The 20,821-nt window shown below is 55.3% G+C and overlaps 1 protein-coding gene across 1 annotated transcript in view; it reads left to right on the top strand.

Moving 5' to 3' along the window:
• ATP2C2 (ATPase secretory pathway Ca2+ transporting 2) overlaps positions 1-18,340 on the top strand; it is a 43,192-nt gene extending 24,852 nt beyond the window's left edge. The window contains exons 9-27 of the mRNA XM_066583861.1: positions 1,578-1,646; positions 2,307-2,382; positions 3,595-3,661; positions 3,735-3,859; positions 4,081-4,178; positions 4,310-4,411; positions 4,971-5,060; positions 6,353-6,454; positions 6,538-6,694; positions 10,222-10,392; positions 10,881-10,978; positions 11,055-11,105; positions 11,215-11,381; positions 13,905-13,973; positions 14,581-14,697; positions 15,165-15,312; positions 15,820-15,915; positions 16,001-16,142; positions 17,954-18,340. Coding sequence (XP_066439958.1) covers positions 1,578-1,646; positions 2,307-2,382; positions 3,595-3,661; positions 3,735-3,859; positions 4,081-4,178; positions 4,310-4,411; positions 4,971-5,060; positions 6,353-6,454; positions 6,538-6,694; positions 10,222-10,392; positions 10,881-10,978; positions 11,055-11,105; positions 11,215-11,381; positions 13,905-13,973; positions 14,581-14,697; positions 15,165-15,312; positions 15,820-15,915; positions 16,001-16,142; positions 17,954-18,072 — 2,064 coding nt within the window. The 3' untranslated portion in view covers positions 18,073-18,340. The remainder of the gene's footprint in view (positions 1-1,577; positions 1,647-2,306; positions 2,383-3,594; positions 3,662-3,734; positions 3,860-4,080; positions 4,179-4,309; positions 4,412-4,970; positions 5,061-6,352; positions 6,455-6,537; positions 6,695-10,221; positions 10,393-10,880; positions 10,979-11,054; positions 11,106-11,214; positions 11,382-13,904; positions 13,974-14,580; positions 14,698-15,164; positions 15,313-15,819; positions 15,916-16,000; positions 16,143-17,953) is intronic.
• Positions 18,341-20,821: the final 2,481 nt, after the last annotated feature.

Below are 20,821 nucleotides of genomic sequence, written 5' to 3'. Positions count from 1 at the left end.
TGACCATCACTAGAAAGCAGCGGTGACATCACTGAGAATGCCGCCTATCCATCACTAGAGAGCAGCTGTGACATCCCTGAGAATGCCGCCTATCCATCACTAGAGAGCAGCGGTGACATCATTGAGAATGCCACCTATCCATCAGTAGAGAGCAGCGGTGACATCCCTGAGAATGCCGCCTATCCATCACTAGAGAGCAGCAGTGACATCACTGAGAATGCCGCCTATCCATCACTAGGGAGCAGCGGTGACATCCCTGAGAATGCCGCCTATCCATCACTAGAGAGCAGCAGTGACATCACTGAGAATACCACCTATCCATCACTAGAGAGCAGCTGTGACATCCCTGAGAATGCCGCCTATCCATCACTAGAGAGCAGCTGTGACATCCCTGAGAATGCCGCCTATCCATCACTAGAGAGCAGCTGTGACATCCCTGAGAATGCCGCCTATCCATCACTAGGGAGCAGCGGTGACATCACTGAGAATGCCGCCTATCCATCACTATAGAGCAGCGCTGATATCACTGAGAATGCCACCTATCCATCACTAGAGAGCAGTGGTGACATCACTGAGAATGCCACCTATCCATCACTAGAGAGCAGTGGTGACATCACTGAGTATGCCACCTATCCATCACTAGAGAGCAGCGGTGACATCACCGAGAATGCCGCCTATCCATCACTAGAGAGCAGCGGTGACATCACTGAGAATACCACCTATCCATCACTAGAGAGCAGCGGTGACATCACTGAGAATGCCGCTTGACCATCACTAGAAAGCAGCGGTGACATCACTGAGAATGCCGCCTATCCATCACTAGAGAGCAGCTGTGACATCCCTGAGAATGCCGCCTATCCATCACTAGAGAGCAGCGGTGACATCATTGAGAATGCCACCTATCCATCAGTAGAGAGCAGCGGTGACATCCCTGAGAATGCCGCCTATCCATCACTAGAGAGCAGCAGTGACATCACTGAGAATGCCGCCTATCCATCACTAGGGAGCAGCGGTGACATCCCTGAGAATGCCGCCTATCCATCACTAGAGAGCAGCAGTGACATCACTGAGAATACCACCTATCCATCACTAGAGAGCAGCTGTGACATCCCTGAGAATGCCGCCTATCCATCACTAGAGAGCAGCTGTGACATCCCTGAGAATGCCACCTATCCACCACTAGAGAGCAGCGGTGACATCACTGAGAATGCCGCCTATCCATCACTAGAGAGCAGCGGTGACATCACTGAGAATGCCGCCTATCCATCACTAGAGAGCAGCTGTGACATCCCTGAGAATGCCGCCTATCCATCACTAGAGAGCAGCGGTGACATCACTGAGAATGCCGCCTATCCATCACTAGAGAGCAGCGGTGACATCACTGAGAATGCCGCCTATCCATCACTAGAGAGCAGCTGTGACATCCCTGAGAATGCCGCCTATCCATCTCTAGAGAGCAGCGGTGACATGATGGAGAATGCCGCCGGGGCAGCTGTAAATGATTTTGACCCCCCCATATGGTTCATAGACATACAATCTTATAGATTTGGCTCCTCACTTCCTGTCTTGCTCCTCAGGGTGTCGTCATCTGTGTCGGAGAGAAGTCGCAGTTCGGAGAAGTCTTTAAGATGATGCAGGCAGAGGAGGTTTGTGTCTCGGATCTTCCTGCTTTGGGGCTATGATGTCATTTGTGATTATTGCGCTGAGCCGATGACATCATAGGTGTCGTCATGTGGAACGCCTCAGACTTTCATGTAACGTGTTGTTGGTGAGCAGCGGCGCTGCCCTTACGTCCGTAGCTATAGCAACCAGTCCATTACGTGCTGTGATTGGTGTAACGGAGCCGCGTCCGCTCGTTTACTTTACAAGCTGCTACTAAATGTCTTCAGGGGCTTTTAGACAGAATGATAATTATCAGGCAAAAAATCGTTCAAGTGAGCAAAAATGAGCGATAATCGCCGGGCGCAAACGCAGCCAACAACATTGATTACTTCTGCAGGCATGATCATGGTTGGCCGATTGTTCCGTCACGTTTGTACGGCCAACGATGTATCTGCTGGTCTGAACAGGCCGCCCAAACGAATGAGCTGGCGGCGGCGTCACTCGCTAAAACGATAAATCGGCTCGTCTAAAAGGACCCTTAGGTTTACAGGACGAGGCGGAGGAGTAAAACCTACACACCCGGCTGCCATATTTGTAGGATAGGATAGGGTCTTCCGTAATACACGATCAGCCGCAGTACCACACTGTCACCACTAGGGTGGTGGCTGAGACATTGTTGCTCATTGGCTCCTCTTGTGTTTCAGACTCCGAAGACTCCTCTGCAGAAGAGCATGGACCGGCTGGGGAAGCAGCTCTCCCTCTTCTCATTTGGCATAATAGGTGAGCCCCCTAATACTCAGCGAGCCCCCCGTCACCGGCCGCCGCCCCAGCACAAGCTCGGGGGGACCTGGACCGCCATCAGGTTTATTGAATGTTTTGTCATTTTGTATTTGGGGTGCAGCGGGGGAGGGGCGGTCTGTATTGTATTTAACCCCTTAAGGACCAGGCGCTTGGCAGTTTTTCCCATATGGAGGGTTTTTTTTTGGCCCGATTATTATTATTTATTTTTATCTTTTTTTAGCCAAAATCATTTTTGCTGCATTTTTTTCATCACATACGGGGCTACTGGAAGGAAGTAGCTGGGGGAAGTGTAGCCTGTTGTATCTGGAGAAGCCTGTATTTGGGGGTGCCCCTGTATTCGGGGTACAGCTGGGGGGAGCACAGCCTGTTGTATCTCGAGAAGCCTATATTTGGGGGCGCCCCTGTATTCGGGGTACAGCGGGGAGGAGCGCAGCCTGTTGTATCTCGAGAAGCCTATATTTGGGGGTGCCCCTGTATTCGGGGTACAGCGGGGAGGAGCGCAGCCTTTTGTATCTGGAGAAGTCTATATTTGGGGGCGCCCCTGTATCTGGGGTACAGCTGGGGGGAGCGCAACCTGTTGTATCTGGAGGAGCCTATATTTGGGGGCACCCCTGTATCTGGGGTACAGCTGGGGGGAGCGCAGCCTGTTGTATCTGGAGGAGCCTATATTTGGGGGCGCCCCTGTATTCGGGGTACAACTGGGGGGAGCGCAGCCTGTTGTATCTGGAGAAGTCTATATTTTGGGCGCCCCTGTATCTGGGGTGCAGCTGGGGGGAGCGCAACCTGTTGTATCTGGGGAAATCTATATTTGGGGGCGCCCCTGTATTCGGGGTACAGCTGGGGGGAGCGCAGCCTGTTGTATCTGGTGAAGTCTATATTTGGGGGCGCCCCTGTATTCGGGGTACAGCTGGGGGGAGCGCAGCCTGTTGTATCTGGTGAAGTCTATATTTGGGGGCGCCCCTGTATTCGGGGTACAGCTGGGGGGAGCGCAGCCTGTTGTATCTGGAGAAGTCTATATTTGGGGGCAGCCTGTATTCGGGGTACAGCGGGGGGGAGACATCTGTATTGTACATGGGGTACAGCGGGGGGCTGCCAGAAATGAGCTCCTCTGGTTCCTCAGGGGGGGCATGCTTGTTTCGGTGCGGGGGTATCGCCGCAGTCTTCGCTGACCCATGTCTGTCTCTCCCGCAGGGCTCATCATGCTGATTGGCTGGCTGCAGGGGAAGCCTCCGCTCAGCATGTTCACCATCGGAGTCAGGTACGCTCCTCACATTCCGGATGATGGGGGTCTTCCTCCTCGGATCCTGAACTCTCGACTCTTCTTCTTTCAGTTTAGCCGTTGCTGCTATTCCGGAGGGGCTCCCCATAGTCGTCACGGTGACGTTGGCCCTCGGGGTAATGAGAATGGCCAAAAAGCGGGTGATCGTCAAGAAGCTGCCCATAGTAGAGACGCTGGGTGAGTGTGAGCACCGCGGCGTCTGAGTCAGAACCGCGGGATCTCGCTGATGGTGTGGGCTGCACTGCGATGATGGCGGCAGCACCGGCCTCATGTATGCTTGCACCTCTCTGATGCCCGGGTTATTGATGTGATGAGGGCCACAAGGGCCCGACGGTCGCCACACACTGTATATTCATATATCTGCTGCACATGACCCCTGGCATTCTCTCTGGTGACAGGTTGCTGCAACGTCATCTGCTCTGACAAGACCGGCACTCTGACCGCCAACGAGATGACGGCCACCAAATTAGTCACCTCAGACGGGCTGCACGCAGAGGTAATGAGGCCCCCTCTTGGTCCGTTTATACCTCCCTCCATAGAGCCGCCATTCTCTTGAGTATCAGGTCTGCGGGCCCCCAGGATTAGGGCCCTGGTCCGGATCTCTAGATCTCCTCTCCATCTCCCCAGGTCACCGGCGTTGGCTACGAGGGGAAAGGATCGGTCAACCTGCTGCCATCAAACGACGAGATCCGAGAATTCTCCAACATTTCTGTAGGAAAACTGGTGGAGGTGAGAAGCGGCGCCTGCGGACGGCGTCACAGCTGTAGTTGTAACCGCAGTACAGAGTATTTCAGTAGCACTTCCTATTATTGGGGCTCATTCACACACGTGGTTTGGCCATTAATGCGCAGCGTATTCACAGACCGAAGCCCTCCATATCCCCTGTATCTGACATGGTCGCGTTTTTTTACCCTGTATTCCCTGCGTATTGAGGCGCCCGCTCCGGTCTCCTTGATTTAATGTGTGATTACAGATGTATGATGCGTATTCAGGAACCACATTGACTTCAAAGGGCCATCCCGATCCATAATACAGACCAACGTCGGACATGCTGCCACTTCAGGTCTGAATACCCCAATGCAGATCAATGGGGATTCTGTACATCCGATCTTAATACGGCGCTTCTATCCGCCCATGTGAATGAGCCCCTAGGCATGTATAAAGGGGATCACCCAGATGGCAACTGCAGCGCAGAGTATTACAGCTTATTATTTAGCGTGTTTACAGTGGGAGGAGCCTGACTGCAGGGCGCTAACTTCTTCATTAACCCCTTGTCTTGTCTGGTCAGGCCGGCTGTGTCGCCAACAACGCCATCATCCAGGGGGATAAGCTCATGGGTCAACCAACAGAGGGCGCTCTACTAGTCCTGGCAATGAAGGTAAGATGATCCCCACAGGTCAGTGGCCACCTATGGGCAAGTTGGTGGACAGACGCCTGCTAAGAGCTAAGCTGAACCCCTACAATGCTGGGGGGCAGTAAGTTTCTCCTACAGCAGATGCAGACACTGATCAAGCAGGGGGTGCGGGAGCTTTACGCTGCGTAGCGGTTGAGTACCTACAGTCTGACTCCACTGTTTATGGCGGCTAATTCTGTATAATGGGGTCTTCGGCGATGTGCGGCCCCCTTATGTCGTGGGCTGGACGCAGCGTTGTGGGCGGGGTCTCTACACAGATTGCTGTTTAATCAGCTGGGATCTTTACAAGCATAAATGGAAGATCCGTGTCCTGATTGCAACATTCAAGCAAAACCTGTTTTCTTGCTCCCCGTTGACGCCTGCGGCCCCGGGCAATCAGTTCTGAGTATCAGAAGGATGACGCTAGTGCCCCCTGCTGGTATCAGCACTGCACAGGTCAGTGCGATCTGTTGTTTGCCCTCCCATAATCCCCTGCTCCGCAGCCTCTGTTATCCGGGAGGGCCATGGAGTTCTGCTCCTCGCAAGCTCCCTGGTGTGATGTTCAGGGTTGTGGAGAGCTGGGTGATCTGTACCAAATCCGCTGCGGTTCAGTGCGCCCTAATGGAGGCCTCGCTCATCAGGAGAACGAAACCCCAGATGGGTGGCCCTCCCATATGTCCGAGAATCCTATAAGAATGGCGCATATTTCTAACGCACATTTTTTCGCTTTTCTGATGCCTTTGATAAAAGCCCCATAATAATAATCTTATTCCGCAGCGCTAATCATCAATATGCTGCGTTTTTGTAACAGTGTCCTTAAAGTGTCCCTCTAGCAAGATTACCCCCGAAGACGGTCCCTTACCATAATGTCAGTCACCGATCCGGCCGTCCGACTCCTCCTCCGCGGCGCGGTCTGAGCATTGGAGGCACCGAGGAGCGGTCGGCTTTGATGCTGCCAGGTTACATGGCTGAGTGATGCTGCCACCGCCGGTCAGTCACCTACCTAGCCGCATCGGAGAGCTCAGACCGCGCTGCAGGCACAGAGGAGGAGCGGCGGTGCTGCCGGGTGGGTGACTGACTGGTTGACAGGAAATTAGTGGCGATTGTAACGCTGGGAGACAAAAAACAGACATCCATAATGTGGTGAGGGGGGCTTGTGGGCCCCCCTAGCTTAGGGGCCAAGTCACAGTTGTGAGCCCTGCGACCCCTATAGCTACGCCACTGCAGCGGTGGTTGTTATCGCGATGGACGATTTACTTTCCTCTCCTCACTTCCAGATGGGACTCGGAAACATCAGTGAGAATTACATCCGCAAGAAGGAAATTCCATTCAGCTCGGAGCAGCGGTGGATGGCCGTGAAATGCGTGGACAAGCTGGAGGTAAAACGTGGTAGCTCCGCCCCTGACGCTGCGAAGCGGTTCGACGGCTCGTTCTCCTACTGATTGTTGTTCTCCTCTTAAAGAACCAGGAGGACATGTACTTCCTGAAGGGGGCGTACGAGGAGGTGATCCAGTACTGCACCAGCTACAACAGCGGGGGGATGTCCATGGCGCTGACCCCCCAGCAGAAGTCCCTGTATGTGCAGGAGGAGAAGAACATGGGGAGCCAGGGCCTGCGAGGTGCGAGCGCTGCGCTCATCATTGTTTGAGGCTTTGATGAATGCTGAGGGTTTGTTACAATGTATCAGTCTAGACAATCCTCTGTGACTGCAGACTGATACATTGTAACAGATTACCGGGACAGGAGGGAGAGCTATGCTTAAGGTTGGGACATCGAAAACCGAAATGCTTTGGCGATACTTTTCATCGATATTGTTATGTCTGATATATCGGTAGTTTAAGGCGATATAATATGGATTTCTGTAAAGCAGCAGCGTGTCTTGTGGTCCGGTGACCGGATCTTCTTTCCTTTGTGTTGTACAGGATGCAGTTTTGCTCGCGGCACTAATGAACTTATAAACAAGTTCTAGAAACTTTTGGAAAGTGTCAGGTGACTCTTTGTGACCAATCAGGTTTGCTGCAGGCAGAACGACTCTCAGAATAGTGGGGTCTTCGGCCCCTCCCCCACATGCGTTTGTTCATCGCCTTAGACGCAGGCTCTGAACGCTGGCGTCTAACGCCATGGCTGTGGGCAATGCTTTCTAACTAAAGATGGAGGGCTGCGCCGAACGCATGAAGGTCACATCCAGAAAAGGAGACGCGACATGTCGTGTGTTCAGCGTCTAACACGAACGCAGTGCCCATAGGACAGATAGGAGACCCATCTAACGCAATTACAATTGTGTTCGGGGCGCTGCGTTCGCTGTACCAGGCCCGCATTGTTTACAGGTTGCCATGGAGACCGTTGGTCCCTCAGCAGCAACTTGAGAAAATGCAGGGCAGGCCGCCCCCCACACACACAGAGATCACGCTCCCATCCGTCAGCTGCAGCGGCTTCTGGCCTCCTTGTCGCTGGCAGGACCTTGTATCAGAGTGTTTACCTCCAATCATCTCTCTGCCCTCCGGCCAGCAGATTAATACTAGATAACGATTATTGGGGCCGATGATACAACTCTTCTCTGCAGACCTCATATTATAGGTTTCATCTGTAATTAGAAGTTAATAAAAAATCCAACAGGTTAAAGTTTTAGAAGAAAACTATAATTCTTTTTGTGGATTGTTGCTTTATTTTATACAGCATTTATAAGTCGATACTATGGATATTTCTGTGTCGATGTCCCAACCCTTTCTGTGCTGCTGCTCTGTTACAATGTATCAGTCTAGACAATGAGGTAACAAACCGTCAGCTGGGAGAAGTATTAGATGAAGACCAGGTTGTCAACTATCTTTCCATTTACTGACAGCAAGCAGAGATCTTAGAAAGTTGTAGAATGCTTCCTGATACAATGATAAATCTTCGTTTACTTCCTCTGTTAACTGATCACATCAGCAGACTCCTGCAGATGGCGGTGGATGATGGGAGTTGTAGTGACTTGCCGGCAGTGGATGATGGGAGTTGTAGTGACTTGCCGGCAGTGGATGATGGGAGTTGCAGTGACTTGCCGGCAGTGGATGATGGGAGTTGTAGTGACTTGCCGGCGGTGGATGATGGGAGTTGCAGTGACTTGCCGGCAGTGGATGATGGGAGTTGTAGTGACTTGCAGGCGGTGGATGATGGGAGTTGCAGTGACTTGCCGGCAGTGGATGATGGGAGTTGTAGTGACTTGCCGGCAGTGGATGATGGGAGTTGTAGTGACTTGCAGGCGGTAGATGATGGGAGTTGTAGTTACTTGCCGGCAGTGGATGATGGGAGTTGTAGTGACTTGCCGGCGGTGGATGATGGGAGTTGCAGTGACTTGCCGGCAGTGGATGATGGGAGTTGTAGTGACTTGCAGGCGGTGGATGATGGGAGTTGCAGTGACTTGCCGGCAGTGGATGATGGGAGTTGTAGTGACTTGCCGGCAGTGGATGATGGGAGTTGCAGTGACTTGCCGGCAGTGGATGATGGGAGTTGTAGTGACTTGCAGGCGGTAGATGATGGGAGTTGTAGTGACGTGCAGGCGGTGGATGATGGGAGTTGTAGCGATTTGCAGGCGGTGGATGATGGGAGTTGCAGTGACTTGCCGGCAGTGGATGATGGGAGTTGTAGTGACTTGCCGGCGGTGGATGATGGGAGTTGCAGTGACTTGCCGGCAGTGGATGATGGGAGTTGTTGGGGAGTTTCGGCGGTGGATGATGGGAGTTGTAGTGACGTGCAGGCGGTGGATGATGGGAGTTGTAGTGACTTGCAGGCGGTGGATGATGGGAGTTGCAGTGACTTGCCGGCAGTGGATGATGGGAGTTGTAGTGACTTGCCGGCAGTGGATGATGGGAGTTGCAGTGACTTGCCGGCAGTGGATGATGGGAGTTGTAGTGACTTGCCGGCGGTGGATGATGGGAGTTGCAGTGACTTGCCGGCAGTGGATGATGGGAGTTGTAGTGACTTGCAGGCGGTGGATGATGGGAGTTGCAGTGACTTGCCGGCAGTGGATGATGGGAGTTGTAGTGACTTGCCGGCGGTGGATGATGGGAGTTGCAGTGACTTGCCGGCAGTGGATGATGGGAGTTGTAGTGACTTGCCGGCAGTGGATGATGGGAGTTGCAGTGACTTGCCGGCAGTGGATGATGGGAGTTGTAGTGACTTGCAGGCGGTAGATGATGGGAGTTGTAGTTACTTGCCGGCAGTGGATGATGGGAGTTGTAGTGACTTGCCGGCGGTGGATGATGGGAGTTGCAGTGACTTGGCGGCAGTGGATGATGGGAGTTGTAGTGACTTGCAGGCGGTGGATGATGGGAGTTGCAGTGACTTGCCGGCAGTGGATGATGGGAGTTGTAGTGACTTGCCGGCAGTGGATGATGGGAGTTGCAGTGACTTGCCGGCAGTGGATGATGGGAGTTGTAGTGACTTGCAGGCGGTAGATGATGGGAGTTGTAGTGACGTGCAGGCGGTGGATGATGGGAGTTGTAGCGACTTGCAGGCGGTGGATGATGGGAGTTGCAGTGACTTGCCGGCAGTGGATGATGGGAGTTGTAGTGACTTGCCGGCGGTGGATGATGGGAGTTGCAGTGACTTGCCGGCAGTGGATGATGGGAGTTGTTGGGGAGTTCCGGCGGTGGATGATGGGAGTTGTAGTGACGTGCAGGCGGTGGATGATGGGAGTTGTAGTGACTTGCAGGCGGTGGATGATGGGAGTTGTAGTGACTTGCCGGCAGTGGATGATGGGAGTTGTAGTGACTTGCCGGCAGTGGATGATGGGAGTTGCAGTGACTTGCCGGCAGTGGATGATGGGAGTTGTAGTGACTTGCCGGCGGTGGATGATGGGAGTTGTAGGGATGTGCCGGCGGTGGATGATGGGAGTTGTAGTGACTTGCCGGCGGTGGATGATGGGAGTTGTAGGGACGTGCCGGCGGTGGATGATGGGAGTTGTAGTGACTTGCAGGCGGTAGATGATGGGAGTTGTAGTGACTTGCAGGCGGTGGATGATGGGAGTTGCAGGGACATGCCGACGGTGGATGATGGGAGTTGTAGGGTGTGTCGGCGGTGGATAATGGGGGTCGTAGTGACGTGCCGGCGGACGCTCCTGCGCTCCCACTGATGTATAATGGTGTTTCTTCCTCCGTCTCTCCAGTCTTGGCTTTGGCGTCCGGCGCAGAGCTGGGAAAACTCACCTTCCTCGGACTGATCGGAATAATCGACCCGCCACGTAGTGGGGTGAGCGAGGCGGTGCAGATCCTGCTGGACTCCGGGGTGGCTGTGAAGATGATCACCGGAGACGCACTGGAGACCGCCCAGGCCATCGGTGAGACCGCATAGGACTGCAAGACAACAGCGATCCTCCTCTAGTTGTACCGCATGAGCACCTGTAGCAAAATGACTGCAGCTCTGGATGTGACTGGAGTGTTACTACATTATATAACTATGACTGCAGCTCTGGATGTGACTGGAGTGTTACTACATGATATAACTATGACTGCAGCTCTGGATGTGACTGGTGTGTTACTACATGATATAACTATGACTGCAGCTCTGGATGTGACTGGAGTGTTAATACATGCTATAACTATGACTGCAGCTCTGGATGTGACTGGAGTGTTAATACATGATATAACTATGGCTGCAGCTCTGGATGTGACTGCTGTATAAGAAATGAAGTCATTTAGGATTGGTGAGCGGTACAGAAGGTGATGGATGTACGCAGCCCTTAGTGTTACATGTGGCTATAGACAGAGCTCTCTAGAGTGCCCGGCCCCGAGGAGCGCCCCCTCACTCTTGCTCCGTGTTCTGCAGGCAGGAGCATCGGTCTGTCTAACGGACACCTGAAGGCCATCTCTGGAGAGGAGCTGGACGCCCTGGATGAGTCGGCGCTGCCGTCGGTGGTCACCAAGGTCTGCTCCGTTGCCCTGTAGTCTGGATGTGCCATTAGTCGTGCGACTCCCCATCTGACTCTCTCTGACTCCCCAGGTGTCCGTGTTCTACAGGACCAGCCCCAAGCACAAGCTGAAGACCATCAAGGTAAGCGCCTCATCCGTTAGCCCCCCGCGGTATAACGTGAGCCTGGGGGGGGCGGCGACTTCTGTCCCCTTCTATGGCCCGCCGTGTAATAACTGGCGCACATCTCCAGGTTCTGCAGCGCACCGGCGCCATCGTCGGCATGACGGGAGATGGTGTAAACGATGCAGTCGCTCTCAAGTCAGCTGACATCGGCGTGGCGATGGGGAAAACGGGCACAGATGTCAGTAAGGAGGCGGCGGACATGATCCTGGTGGACGACGATTTCTCTACTATCATGTAAGTAAATAAATCTCCCGGAGATCCAACCGCGGTCCCGGCGATAGTCAGACGCCAGAACGGAAGGGAAACAAGTATACCACAGCCACCGCAGGATACGAGAATAGTCACTGACAGCAAGCAGAGATCCTGAACACACAAAGGCTGCTAGAAAGCCAGAGCCTTATGTGGTATCTGCTGGCCTCTCTTCAGGAGCCTGGGGGTCTGCCTCGTGGAATACCGGTGGGCCGATGGAGGTAGTTGTCACGTAGGACGCGTTCAGCGGCGGTGGGATGATGGGGGTAGTCATCGTGTAGGACGTGTTCAGTGATGGTGGGATGATGGGGGTAGTCATCGTGTAGGACGTGTTCAGAGATGGGATGATGGGGGTAGTCATCATGTAGGACGTGTTCAGAGATGGGATGATGGGGGTAGTCATCATGTAGGACGTGTTCAGTGATGTGGGATGATGGGGGTAGTCATCATGTAGGACGTGTTCAGTGATGGTGGGATGATGGGGGTAGTCATCGTGTAGGACGGGTTCAGAGATGGGATGATGGGGTAGTCATCATGTAGGACGGGTTCAGCGGCGGTGGGATGATGGGGGTAGTCATCATGTAGGACGTGTTCAGCGGCGGTGGGATGATGGGGGTAGTCATCGTGTAGGACGTGTTCAGTGATGGTGGGATGATGGGGGTAGTCATCATGTAGGACGGGTTCAGCGGCGGTGGGATGATGGGGGTAGTCATTGTGTAGGACGTGTTCAGTGATGGTGGGATGATGGGGGTAGTCATCATGTAGGACGTGTTCAGCGGCGGTGGGATGATGGGGGTAGTCATCGTGTAGGACGTGTTCAGTGATGGTGGGATGATGGGGGTAGTTACCATGTAGGACGTGTTCAGCGGCGGTGGGATGATGGGGGTAGTCATTGTGTAGGACGTGTTCAGTGATGGTGGGATGATGGGGGTAGTCCTCATGTAGGATGGGTTCAGCAGCGGTGGGATGATAGGGGTAGTCATGTAGAACGGGTCCAGTGATGGTGGGATGATGAGGGTAGTCCTCATGTAGGACGTGTTCAGTGATGGTGGGATGATGAGGGTAGTCCTCATGTAGGACGTGTTCAGTGATGGTGGGATGATGGGGGTAGTCCTCATGTAGGATGGGTTCAGCAGCGGTGGGATGATGGGGGTAGTCATGTAGGACGTGTTCAGTGATGGTGGGATGATGGGGGTGGTCATCATGTAGGTCGGGTTCAGCAGCGGTGGGATGATGGGGGTAGCCATCATGTAGGACGTGTTCAGTGATGGTGGGATGATGGGGGTAGTCCTCATGTAGGTCGGGTTCAGCAGCGGTGGGATGATGGGGGTAGTCATTGTGTAGGACGTGTTCAGTGATGGTGGGATGATGGGGGTAGTCCTCATGTAGGTCGGGTTCAGCAGCGGTGGGATGATGGGGGTAGTCATGTAGGACGTGTTCAGTGATGGTGGGATGATGGGGGTAGTCCTCATGTAGGTCGGGTTCAGCGGCGGTGGGATGATGGGGGTAGTCATTGTGTAGGATGTGTTCAGTGATGGTGGGATGATGGGGGTAGTCCTCATGTAGGTCGGGTTCAGTGATGGTGGGATGATGGGGGTATTCTCCATCCTTCCTCTTGAAGTGTTTGCGCAGTGAGCGGCTGACACATGTAACATTTCCCGACCATTAGGCAGCATTAAGGAGCAGCTGATGTGTACAGCTGGGTAATCGAGCGCAGCGCCGGTTATAGAACTCCTCCCACATATATCAGCGCCGGTTATAGAACTCCTCCCACATATAACAGCACCGGTTATAGAACTCCTCCCACATATAACAGCGCCGGTTTCCTCACATTCTGCGCTGTCATTAGTGTCGCCACTAAAAAGTTATATTTGCAGAGACGATGAGAGGATCCTGGCAAACAGGTCATCCGCCAGCTGCTGCGGCTCCTCTTCTATCTACAGCTCGTCAGGCCCCTCCCTCTTATAGAGGCTCCTCCCCTTAGTCTATTGCCGCAGTTTCCTGACAATACCCCTCACTGTTATTACAGTTCCTTGTAGTTTATAATCTTCAGTCTTTACTTTAATGTCATCATCTCTCCATACACTGACTATAAACTGAAGGAGCAGAGCTGCAGTGTAAAGCATGGGGGACGGACAGAGGAGCAGCCTAAGCCTCTGACGAGACTGGGGTCACTCACTGCTGAGCTCTTGTCTGTCTGCTCTCAGATTTTCTCCCTGTAACTTCCTGGAAATGGCGCAGATGGTCCCAGCGGGCGGCGCAGTCACGTTCCGGAGCGCTCTGACACCGCGGACCACAAGCTGGAGGTCCGCTAATGCAAGCAGCCATCTCCTGGAAGTGTCCAGGGGAACTACAGCTCCCAGCAGCATGCCTGCCAGTAGTTCCTATTACCGGATTAGTACACATGGAGCGTAATGGCTTTATAATGAGCAGTTCTGTCCGCCATCTTCAGGATCTCTGCTTGCTGTTCTGTTGATGAGTTTGCGGTGACGCTTCCGTGTTTTGCAGGAACGCCATCGAGGAGGGGAAAGGAATATTCTACAACATCAAGAACTTCGTGCGATTCCAGCTCAGCACGTAAGTGGCGACAGCCTCACGCGGGGCGCCGCTGGATCCCAGAGCCCATGAGATATGCGCCGTCTGCCTCCATATTGGGGCGCGCTCTAATAGCAATATATGACTGAGCCAGAGCTGCGGCCTGGATTATACTCCAGTCACATCCAGAGCTGCGGCCTGGATTATACTCCAGTCACATCCAGAGCTGCAGTCACACTTCTGCCGAACTGCCCGCTCACAGGCATAGAGCTCCTGCGATGTGCTGCAGAACGCCACATCTCCCACCATGCAGCGCAGCAGAGCCGACTCTGCGCAGGAGCGACACGAGCAGTAAGTGCAGCTGTGGAGGACAGCATGGCAGTCAGAAGCTGCCCAGGGAGATGATGGGTCATCCAGGTGGTGCGTACCTGTAGGGGGCGTAGAGGGTATTACAGGTGTGTTCGGAGCCCTCCTCGGGACGCTCCATCATCCTTTGGGGCAGCTTGCATTTATTTTGCGCGTGTAAAATACGCAGCTAATACACGTGCAAAAAATGCATCAAAGGTAACTGCGCAGCAAAAACACCGCTAATACGCCCGCGTGTCGCCCGTCCTGCACCCGCTCTCACCCCTCCCCCGTTCTCCTGCAGGAGTATTTCTGCGCTGAGCCTCATCACGCTGTCCACCATCATGAATCTGCCGAACCCTCTCAACGCCATGCAGATACTGTGGATCAACATCATCATGGACGGCCCCCCGGCTCAGAGGTAACGGCAGACCCCTATTTACTATCGGAGTGCAGGCGGCTGGCGGAGGCGGTGGTCACCTGACACTTGTGGAGGTTGTCGCAGTCGTGTTCCGTCTACACGCCGCGCTGTGCATCTCTGTAGTACTGACCCCCACCGCAGATCTGCAGCCGAACGCCATCAACCCCTGCCGCCCCTCCAATCTGCGCCGATCAGCTGACTACCAATGCTGCTGTTGCTATGGTAACGCAGGAAGCAGATCGGCCGACCATCTCAGCGGTCCAGGTTGGTTCTGCATTGAATTCTATGAGAGCTGCGCCTGCAATACCAAGCCGGGCGCTGCGCAACCGGTAATCAGCTGATCGCGGGGATCTGAGCGCCGGACCCCCGCTGATCATCTAATGACTTATCCTCTGGACAGTCATCAATAGAGAAAAGAATCTAAACTCCCAGACGACCCCCGTAACCGCTCTTTACCTTCTGTCCAGTTTGGGGGTGGAGCCTGTGGATAAAGACGCCATCAAGCAGCCCCCGCGGAACGCCAAGGAATCGATCCTCAGCAAAGCCTTACTCCTGAAGATCCTGCTGTCGGCCGCCATCATCATCAGCGGGACGCTCTTCGTCTTCTGGAAAGAGGTCAGACAATTCGCTGGATGTAGAAGGATGCGGCGAGGGGGCGGAGCTTAATGTGAGGCGCAGCAGTCATTTTTACGATTTGGCGCTGGGTTGTTCTAGATGGTCGGAGGGTCCAGTTCATGAACGACCAGATCTGATAACGGCATTAATGGATTCATCGCTGCGACCCTCCGGGAATTGTGGTCGGCGCTGAATAATTCTATATCTGTATGGGCAGCTCCAAATCCCCTGCATGGCCACAGTGATATGATGACCTGCTGGTCCTGCAGCCACCACTAGGGGGCTCCGTGCACCTGAGTATAAACGCAGTGAGCCCCTGTGATGACGAGGGGGCGGTCTCACTTCTGGGACCGCCCTCGAGGAGCTGCATCGGCTGAGCACGTAGTGATGTCAGACAGCTGCCGCTCAGCTCCCTGCCCCCTCGTTACCGCCATCTACATCCGTGCCGCCCGTATCGCTGTCACATGATCACGTTGTGATTGATGCGTTTTTATTCTCCACCTTCAGATTCCGGATGGGAAAGTGACTCCAAGAACCACAACGATGACCTTCACCTGCTTCGTCTTCTTCGACATGTTCAACGCCTTGGCCTGCCGCTCGCTGGTCAGTGTATATATAGAGAACGGTTCGCTGTCCTGCGATGGCGCCTCCTAGCTCCGCCTCTTTACGGTATTTCCGTGTTTTACAGAATAAGACAATCTTTGAGATCGGCATCTTCAAGAACCGGATGTTCTGGTACTCGGTGATCGGCTCCATCCTGGGTCAGATGGCCGTCATCTACATCCCCCCCCTGCAGAAAGTGTTCCAGACTCAGAACCTGCATGCGCTGGGTGAGTCCGGGGAGGATGGGAGCGGAAACATGAGGAGCGGGGCGGCATCACGGGAGGACGGGGCGATGGGGGCGGCATCACGGGAGGGTGGGAGCGGAAACATGAGGAGCGGGGCGGCATCACGGGAGGACGGGGCGATGGGGGCGGCATCACGGGAGGGTGGGAGCGGAAACATGAGGAGCGGGGCGGCATCATGGGAGGACGGGGGCGGCATCACGGGAGGGTGGGAGCGGAAACATGAGGAGCGGGGCGGCATCACAGGAGGACGGGGGCGATGGGGGCGGCATCACGGGAGGGTGGGAGCGGAAACATGAGGAGCGGGGCGGCATCACGGGAGGACGGGGGCGATGGGGGCGGCATCACGGGAGGGTGGGAGCGGAAACATGAGGAGCGGGGCGGCATGACGGGGTCGATCGGGGCGGCATCACGGGAGGGTGGGAGCGGAAACATGAGGAGCGGGGCGGCATCACGGGAGGATGGGGGCGATGGGGGCGGCATCACGTGAGGGTGGGAGCGGAAACATGAGGAGCGGGGCGGCATCACGGGAGGACGGGGGCGATGGGGGCGGCATCACGGGAGGGTGGGAGCGGAAACATGAGGAGCGGGGCGGCATCACGGGGGCGATGGGGGCGGCATCACGGGAGGGTGGGAGCGGAAACATGAGGAGCGGGGCGGCATCACGGGAGGGCGGGAGCGGAAACATGAGGAGCGTGGACATCACGGGAGGACGGGGGCGATGGGGGCGGCGTCACGGGAGGGTGGGAGCGGAAACATGAGGAGCGGGGCGGCATCACGGGGGCGATGGGGGCGGCATCACGGGAGGGTGGGAGCGGAAACATGAGGAGCGGGGCGGCATCACGGGAGGACGGGGGCGGCATCACGGGAAGGTGGGAGCGGAAACATGAGGAGCGTGGACATCACGGGAGGACGGGGGCGATGGGGGCAGGGAACATGAGGAGCGGGGACATCACGGGAGGACGGGGGCGATGGGGGCGGCGTCACGGGAGGGTGGGAGCGGAAACATGAGGAGCGTGGACATCACGGGAGGACGGGGGCGATGGGGGCGGCATCACCGGAGGGATGGGGGCAGGGAACATGAGTAGCGGGGACATCACGGGAGGACAGGAGGGATGAGTGGCGGCATCACATGAGGATGGGGGCAGGGAACATGAGAATGGGGGGGGAAATCAAAGGAGGATGGGGGCGGGATCACAGGATGATCAAAGCGATGGGGGCGGGATCACAGAATGATTGGAGGGATGAAGCGGAATTACAGGATAATGATGGGATGAGTACGTGGGATAATCGGAGTGATGTAGCGGGTTCACAGGAGGATGGGGGCGGGATCCCAGGTTGATTGGAGGGATGGGGGCGGGATCACAGGATGAGCAGAGGGATGGGGGCGGGATCACAGGATGAGCAGAGGGATGGGGGCGGGATCACAGGATGAGCAGAGGGATGGGGCGGGATCACAGGATGATGGGAGTGGGATCAAGGAGGATGAGAGTAATGAGGGTGGGTTCACAGGAGGATGGGGGGGAAATCCCAGGATGATCAGAGGGATGGGGGCGGGATCAGGATGAGGGGGGTGGGGAACACAGGATGAGGGGAGTAATGGGGTGGGAGCAAAGGAGGATGGGCGTGAGGGTCTCTATCCACCGCTATCGTGATACAGGAGCCATGGGTCGTCATCACTCTAGAAACTGCCATGAGCAATAATGGCGGCCACGTTCATTCCACCCCGCTTTCTGTGAGCGGGGGAGTTGCTCATCCCCATCTCTCCCGCCCTAACTCCGCCCTCTCTCCCGCAGATCTGCTCTTCCTCACCGGTTTGGCGTCTTCCGTCTTCGTGGCGTCGGAGCTGATTAAATTCTGCGAGCAGTGCTGCTGCCGGAAGAAGACCGTGAAAGTACTGGAGGAAGAAATCTGAAGACGACCGTGTTTCTCCTGTTGCCCCGCCCTCGCCGACACTGCCCCGCCCCCACGATGTGCACCGCGCCGTCCCCTTTATTATGTATTTATGTAAAGTTGACACTGCTGTGATTGATGGGAGAAAACATTTACCAGGCATGAAAAACGGAAAGAGTAAAACAAGACGCCAGCGCTCCGAAGGAAACGTCATCGTCACCGCCATTATCCGTTTTTTGTATTTTCTGGCTCATTTCCGATTAAAGACGAATCATTTATTTTTTAAATAAGAGAGTCAAGACGGCGGTACGATGACGCCCCCTGCAGGCGAAGCAGAGCATTGCATCACATCAGTTTACACAGAGAACTACCGCATGGTGGGGTGATGCTGCCCTCTGCAGGCTGAGCAGAGCATCGCACTCAGGATTACGGCATGGTGGGATGATGCTGCCCTCTGCAGGCTGAGCAGAGCATCGCACTCAGGATTACGGCATGGTGGGATGATGCTGCCCTCTGCAGGCTGAGCAGAGCATCGCACTCAGGATAACGGTATGGTGGGGTGATGCTGCCCTCTGCAGGCTGAGCAGAGCAGAGCATCGCACTCAGGATTACGGCATGGTGGGATGATGCTGCCCTCTGCAGGCTGAGCAGAGCATCGCACCCACTCACACAGGGCTGTTCGGTGGTTGGATGCTGCTCCTCGTGGCTGCGGCAGTAATATGGCTTCCACCGCACTCCGTGAGCCTCAGCTGCATCCAGGAACGCTTTAGTACAGGGTTGGCCATGGAAAAGCCATCTAAAACAGATTTTGTCCTGTCGCCCCGGGCAACCAATCACAGAGCAGCTCTACTTTCATATACTGCTGAGGTTAAATGAAAGCTGCGCTGTGATTGGTTGCTCGCGGCGACAAGGATGGTTTTTCTTCTAGACAACTTTGATAAATATGGCCCAATTCCTGTAGTCTTTGGGGATCCCCCTCGTCTGTTTGTTATAATCTGCCAATTCCTGGTGTAGATTATAGTAAGTGACGCCTCCTGCAGCCCAAGACACTTGGCGTACACGAACAGAAAGGGGCAGTTTTGGCGCATTTACTAAGATTGCAACTTTTGGACACCGGAATTCCTAATAAATTTGCACCAACGTCCATTCCCTCGTGGCCGCGGCGCTCGTACGTAAACCTCCGCCAGTCTGTTCAATATTGTAAGAGGTACATCGATTATAAGAGCAAATCATACGATAGAGCGGGCCGGCGCCGCACCGAAGCTGAACCACGGTCGCTATCGCCCAGAGCAACCAATCACAGTGCAGCTTGCATGTTACCTCAGCAGTAGAAAAAAAATGAAAGCTGCGCTGTGATTGGTTGTTTGGGGCAACAGAGACTTTTTAGACTGCTATCATAAGAGAGTGGAGCCAAATTAATTTCCCGTGCCCTGCCTGTACAAATCCAGCAAGAGGAAGGAAAGGCGGCTGCTGGGGCGAGGCCACAGGGAGAAGAGGCGGCCGCCAGGGCGAGCCTGCAGGGAGGAGAGGAGGCCGACGGGGCGAGGCCGCGGGGAGGAGAGAAGGCATGAGCTGAGGCCGCGGGGAGGAGAGGAGGTCATGAGGAGGAGAGTCGAGGAGTCCAATAGGGAGAGGCTGCGGGGAGAAAAAGAGGCAAGGAGGCCAACGGGAGGAGAGGAGATGAGGCTGACAAGGCGAGGCCATGGGGAGGAGGCCACAGGGAGGAGAGGCGAGGGGGGCAAGGCCGTGGGGAGGAGAGGCGAGGAGGCCGACGAGGCGAGGCCGTGGGGAGTAGAGGTGGCCAATGATGCGAGGCCATGGGGAGAAGAGACGAGGAGGCCGATGGGAAGAGATGCTATGAGGCAGACAGGGCGAGGCCGTGGGGAGGAAAGGCGAGGCGGGGTCAGGCTGCAGGGGGGAAGAGGTGTGGAGGCTGATGGGGCAAGGTCACAGGGAGGAGTGGCGAGCAGGCTGACAGGACGAGGCCGTGGGGAGGAGGCCGACAAGGTGAGGCCATGGGGAGGAGAGGCGAGGAGGCCGACAAGGCAAGGCCATGGGGAGTAGAGGCGAGGAGGCTGACGGGTTGGGGCTGTGGGGAGGAGAGGCGAGGAGGAGGCTGACGGGTTGGGGCCGTGGGGAGGAGAGGCGAGGAGGAGGCTGACGGGTTGGGGCCGTGGGGAGGAGAGGCGAGGAGGCTGACGGAATTCCAGCCCTGTAGAGATAACACTGCGATGCAGAGATATCTGCGCAGAATAATTCCGTCCCGTGTGAACGGCGCCCAGCGGTTGTCTCTCCTGGTCCAGAATCTGGAGGCCCCTTTATACGTAACATCAAGAAGAGCGTTTTATTTGTGGGTATAATAATAATCATTATTGATGACGCATTCCGTTCTGTGTAATTACTGAAGCCACGCCCCCTCGTTTGGCCATCGCTGTGCCCCGCACTCCAGCTACGGTCACATGACACTAACTGCAGCGGGTATCAGGATGGCTGAACAAGGGGGCGTGGCTTCAGTAAAATAGCAGAACCGGATACGGCATTAATAATGATTATTACGGAGCAGCGGGGTAGAGAATACTCGCTGCAGTCCAGACCCAGCGGTGCCAACGCCCCCACTCCTGGCCCCGGGGCACATAGTATCCGTGACGTCATCGCAGGGGCCGGCAGTTCAGCTCATCTTAGTAACTACGCCGCCCCCTGTGAGGACATCAACCACAAGAGAAAGACCCCATACCAGCCGGGCGCTGAAGGTAGAGGCTGTGGTGCTGCTG

This window comes from Eleutherodactylus coqui, chromosome 11, assembly GCF_035609145.1.
Source record: "Eleutherodactylus coqui strain aEleCoq1 chromosome 11, aEleCoq1.hap1, whole genome shotgun sequence".
In the NCBI taxonomy this organism is placed as follows: domain Eukaryota; kingdom Metazoa; phylum Chordata; class Amphibia; order Anura; family Eleutherodactylidae; genus Eleutherodactylus; species Eleutherodactylus coqui.
The sequence above is the reverse complement of the archived record's forward strand: the minus strand, read 5'-3'. Positions and strand labels throughout refer to the sequence as shown.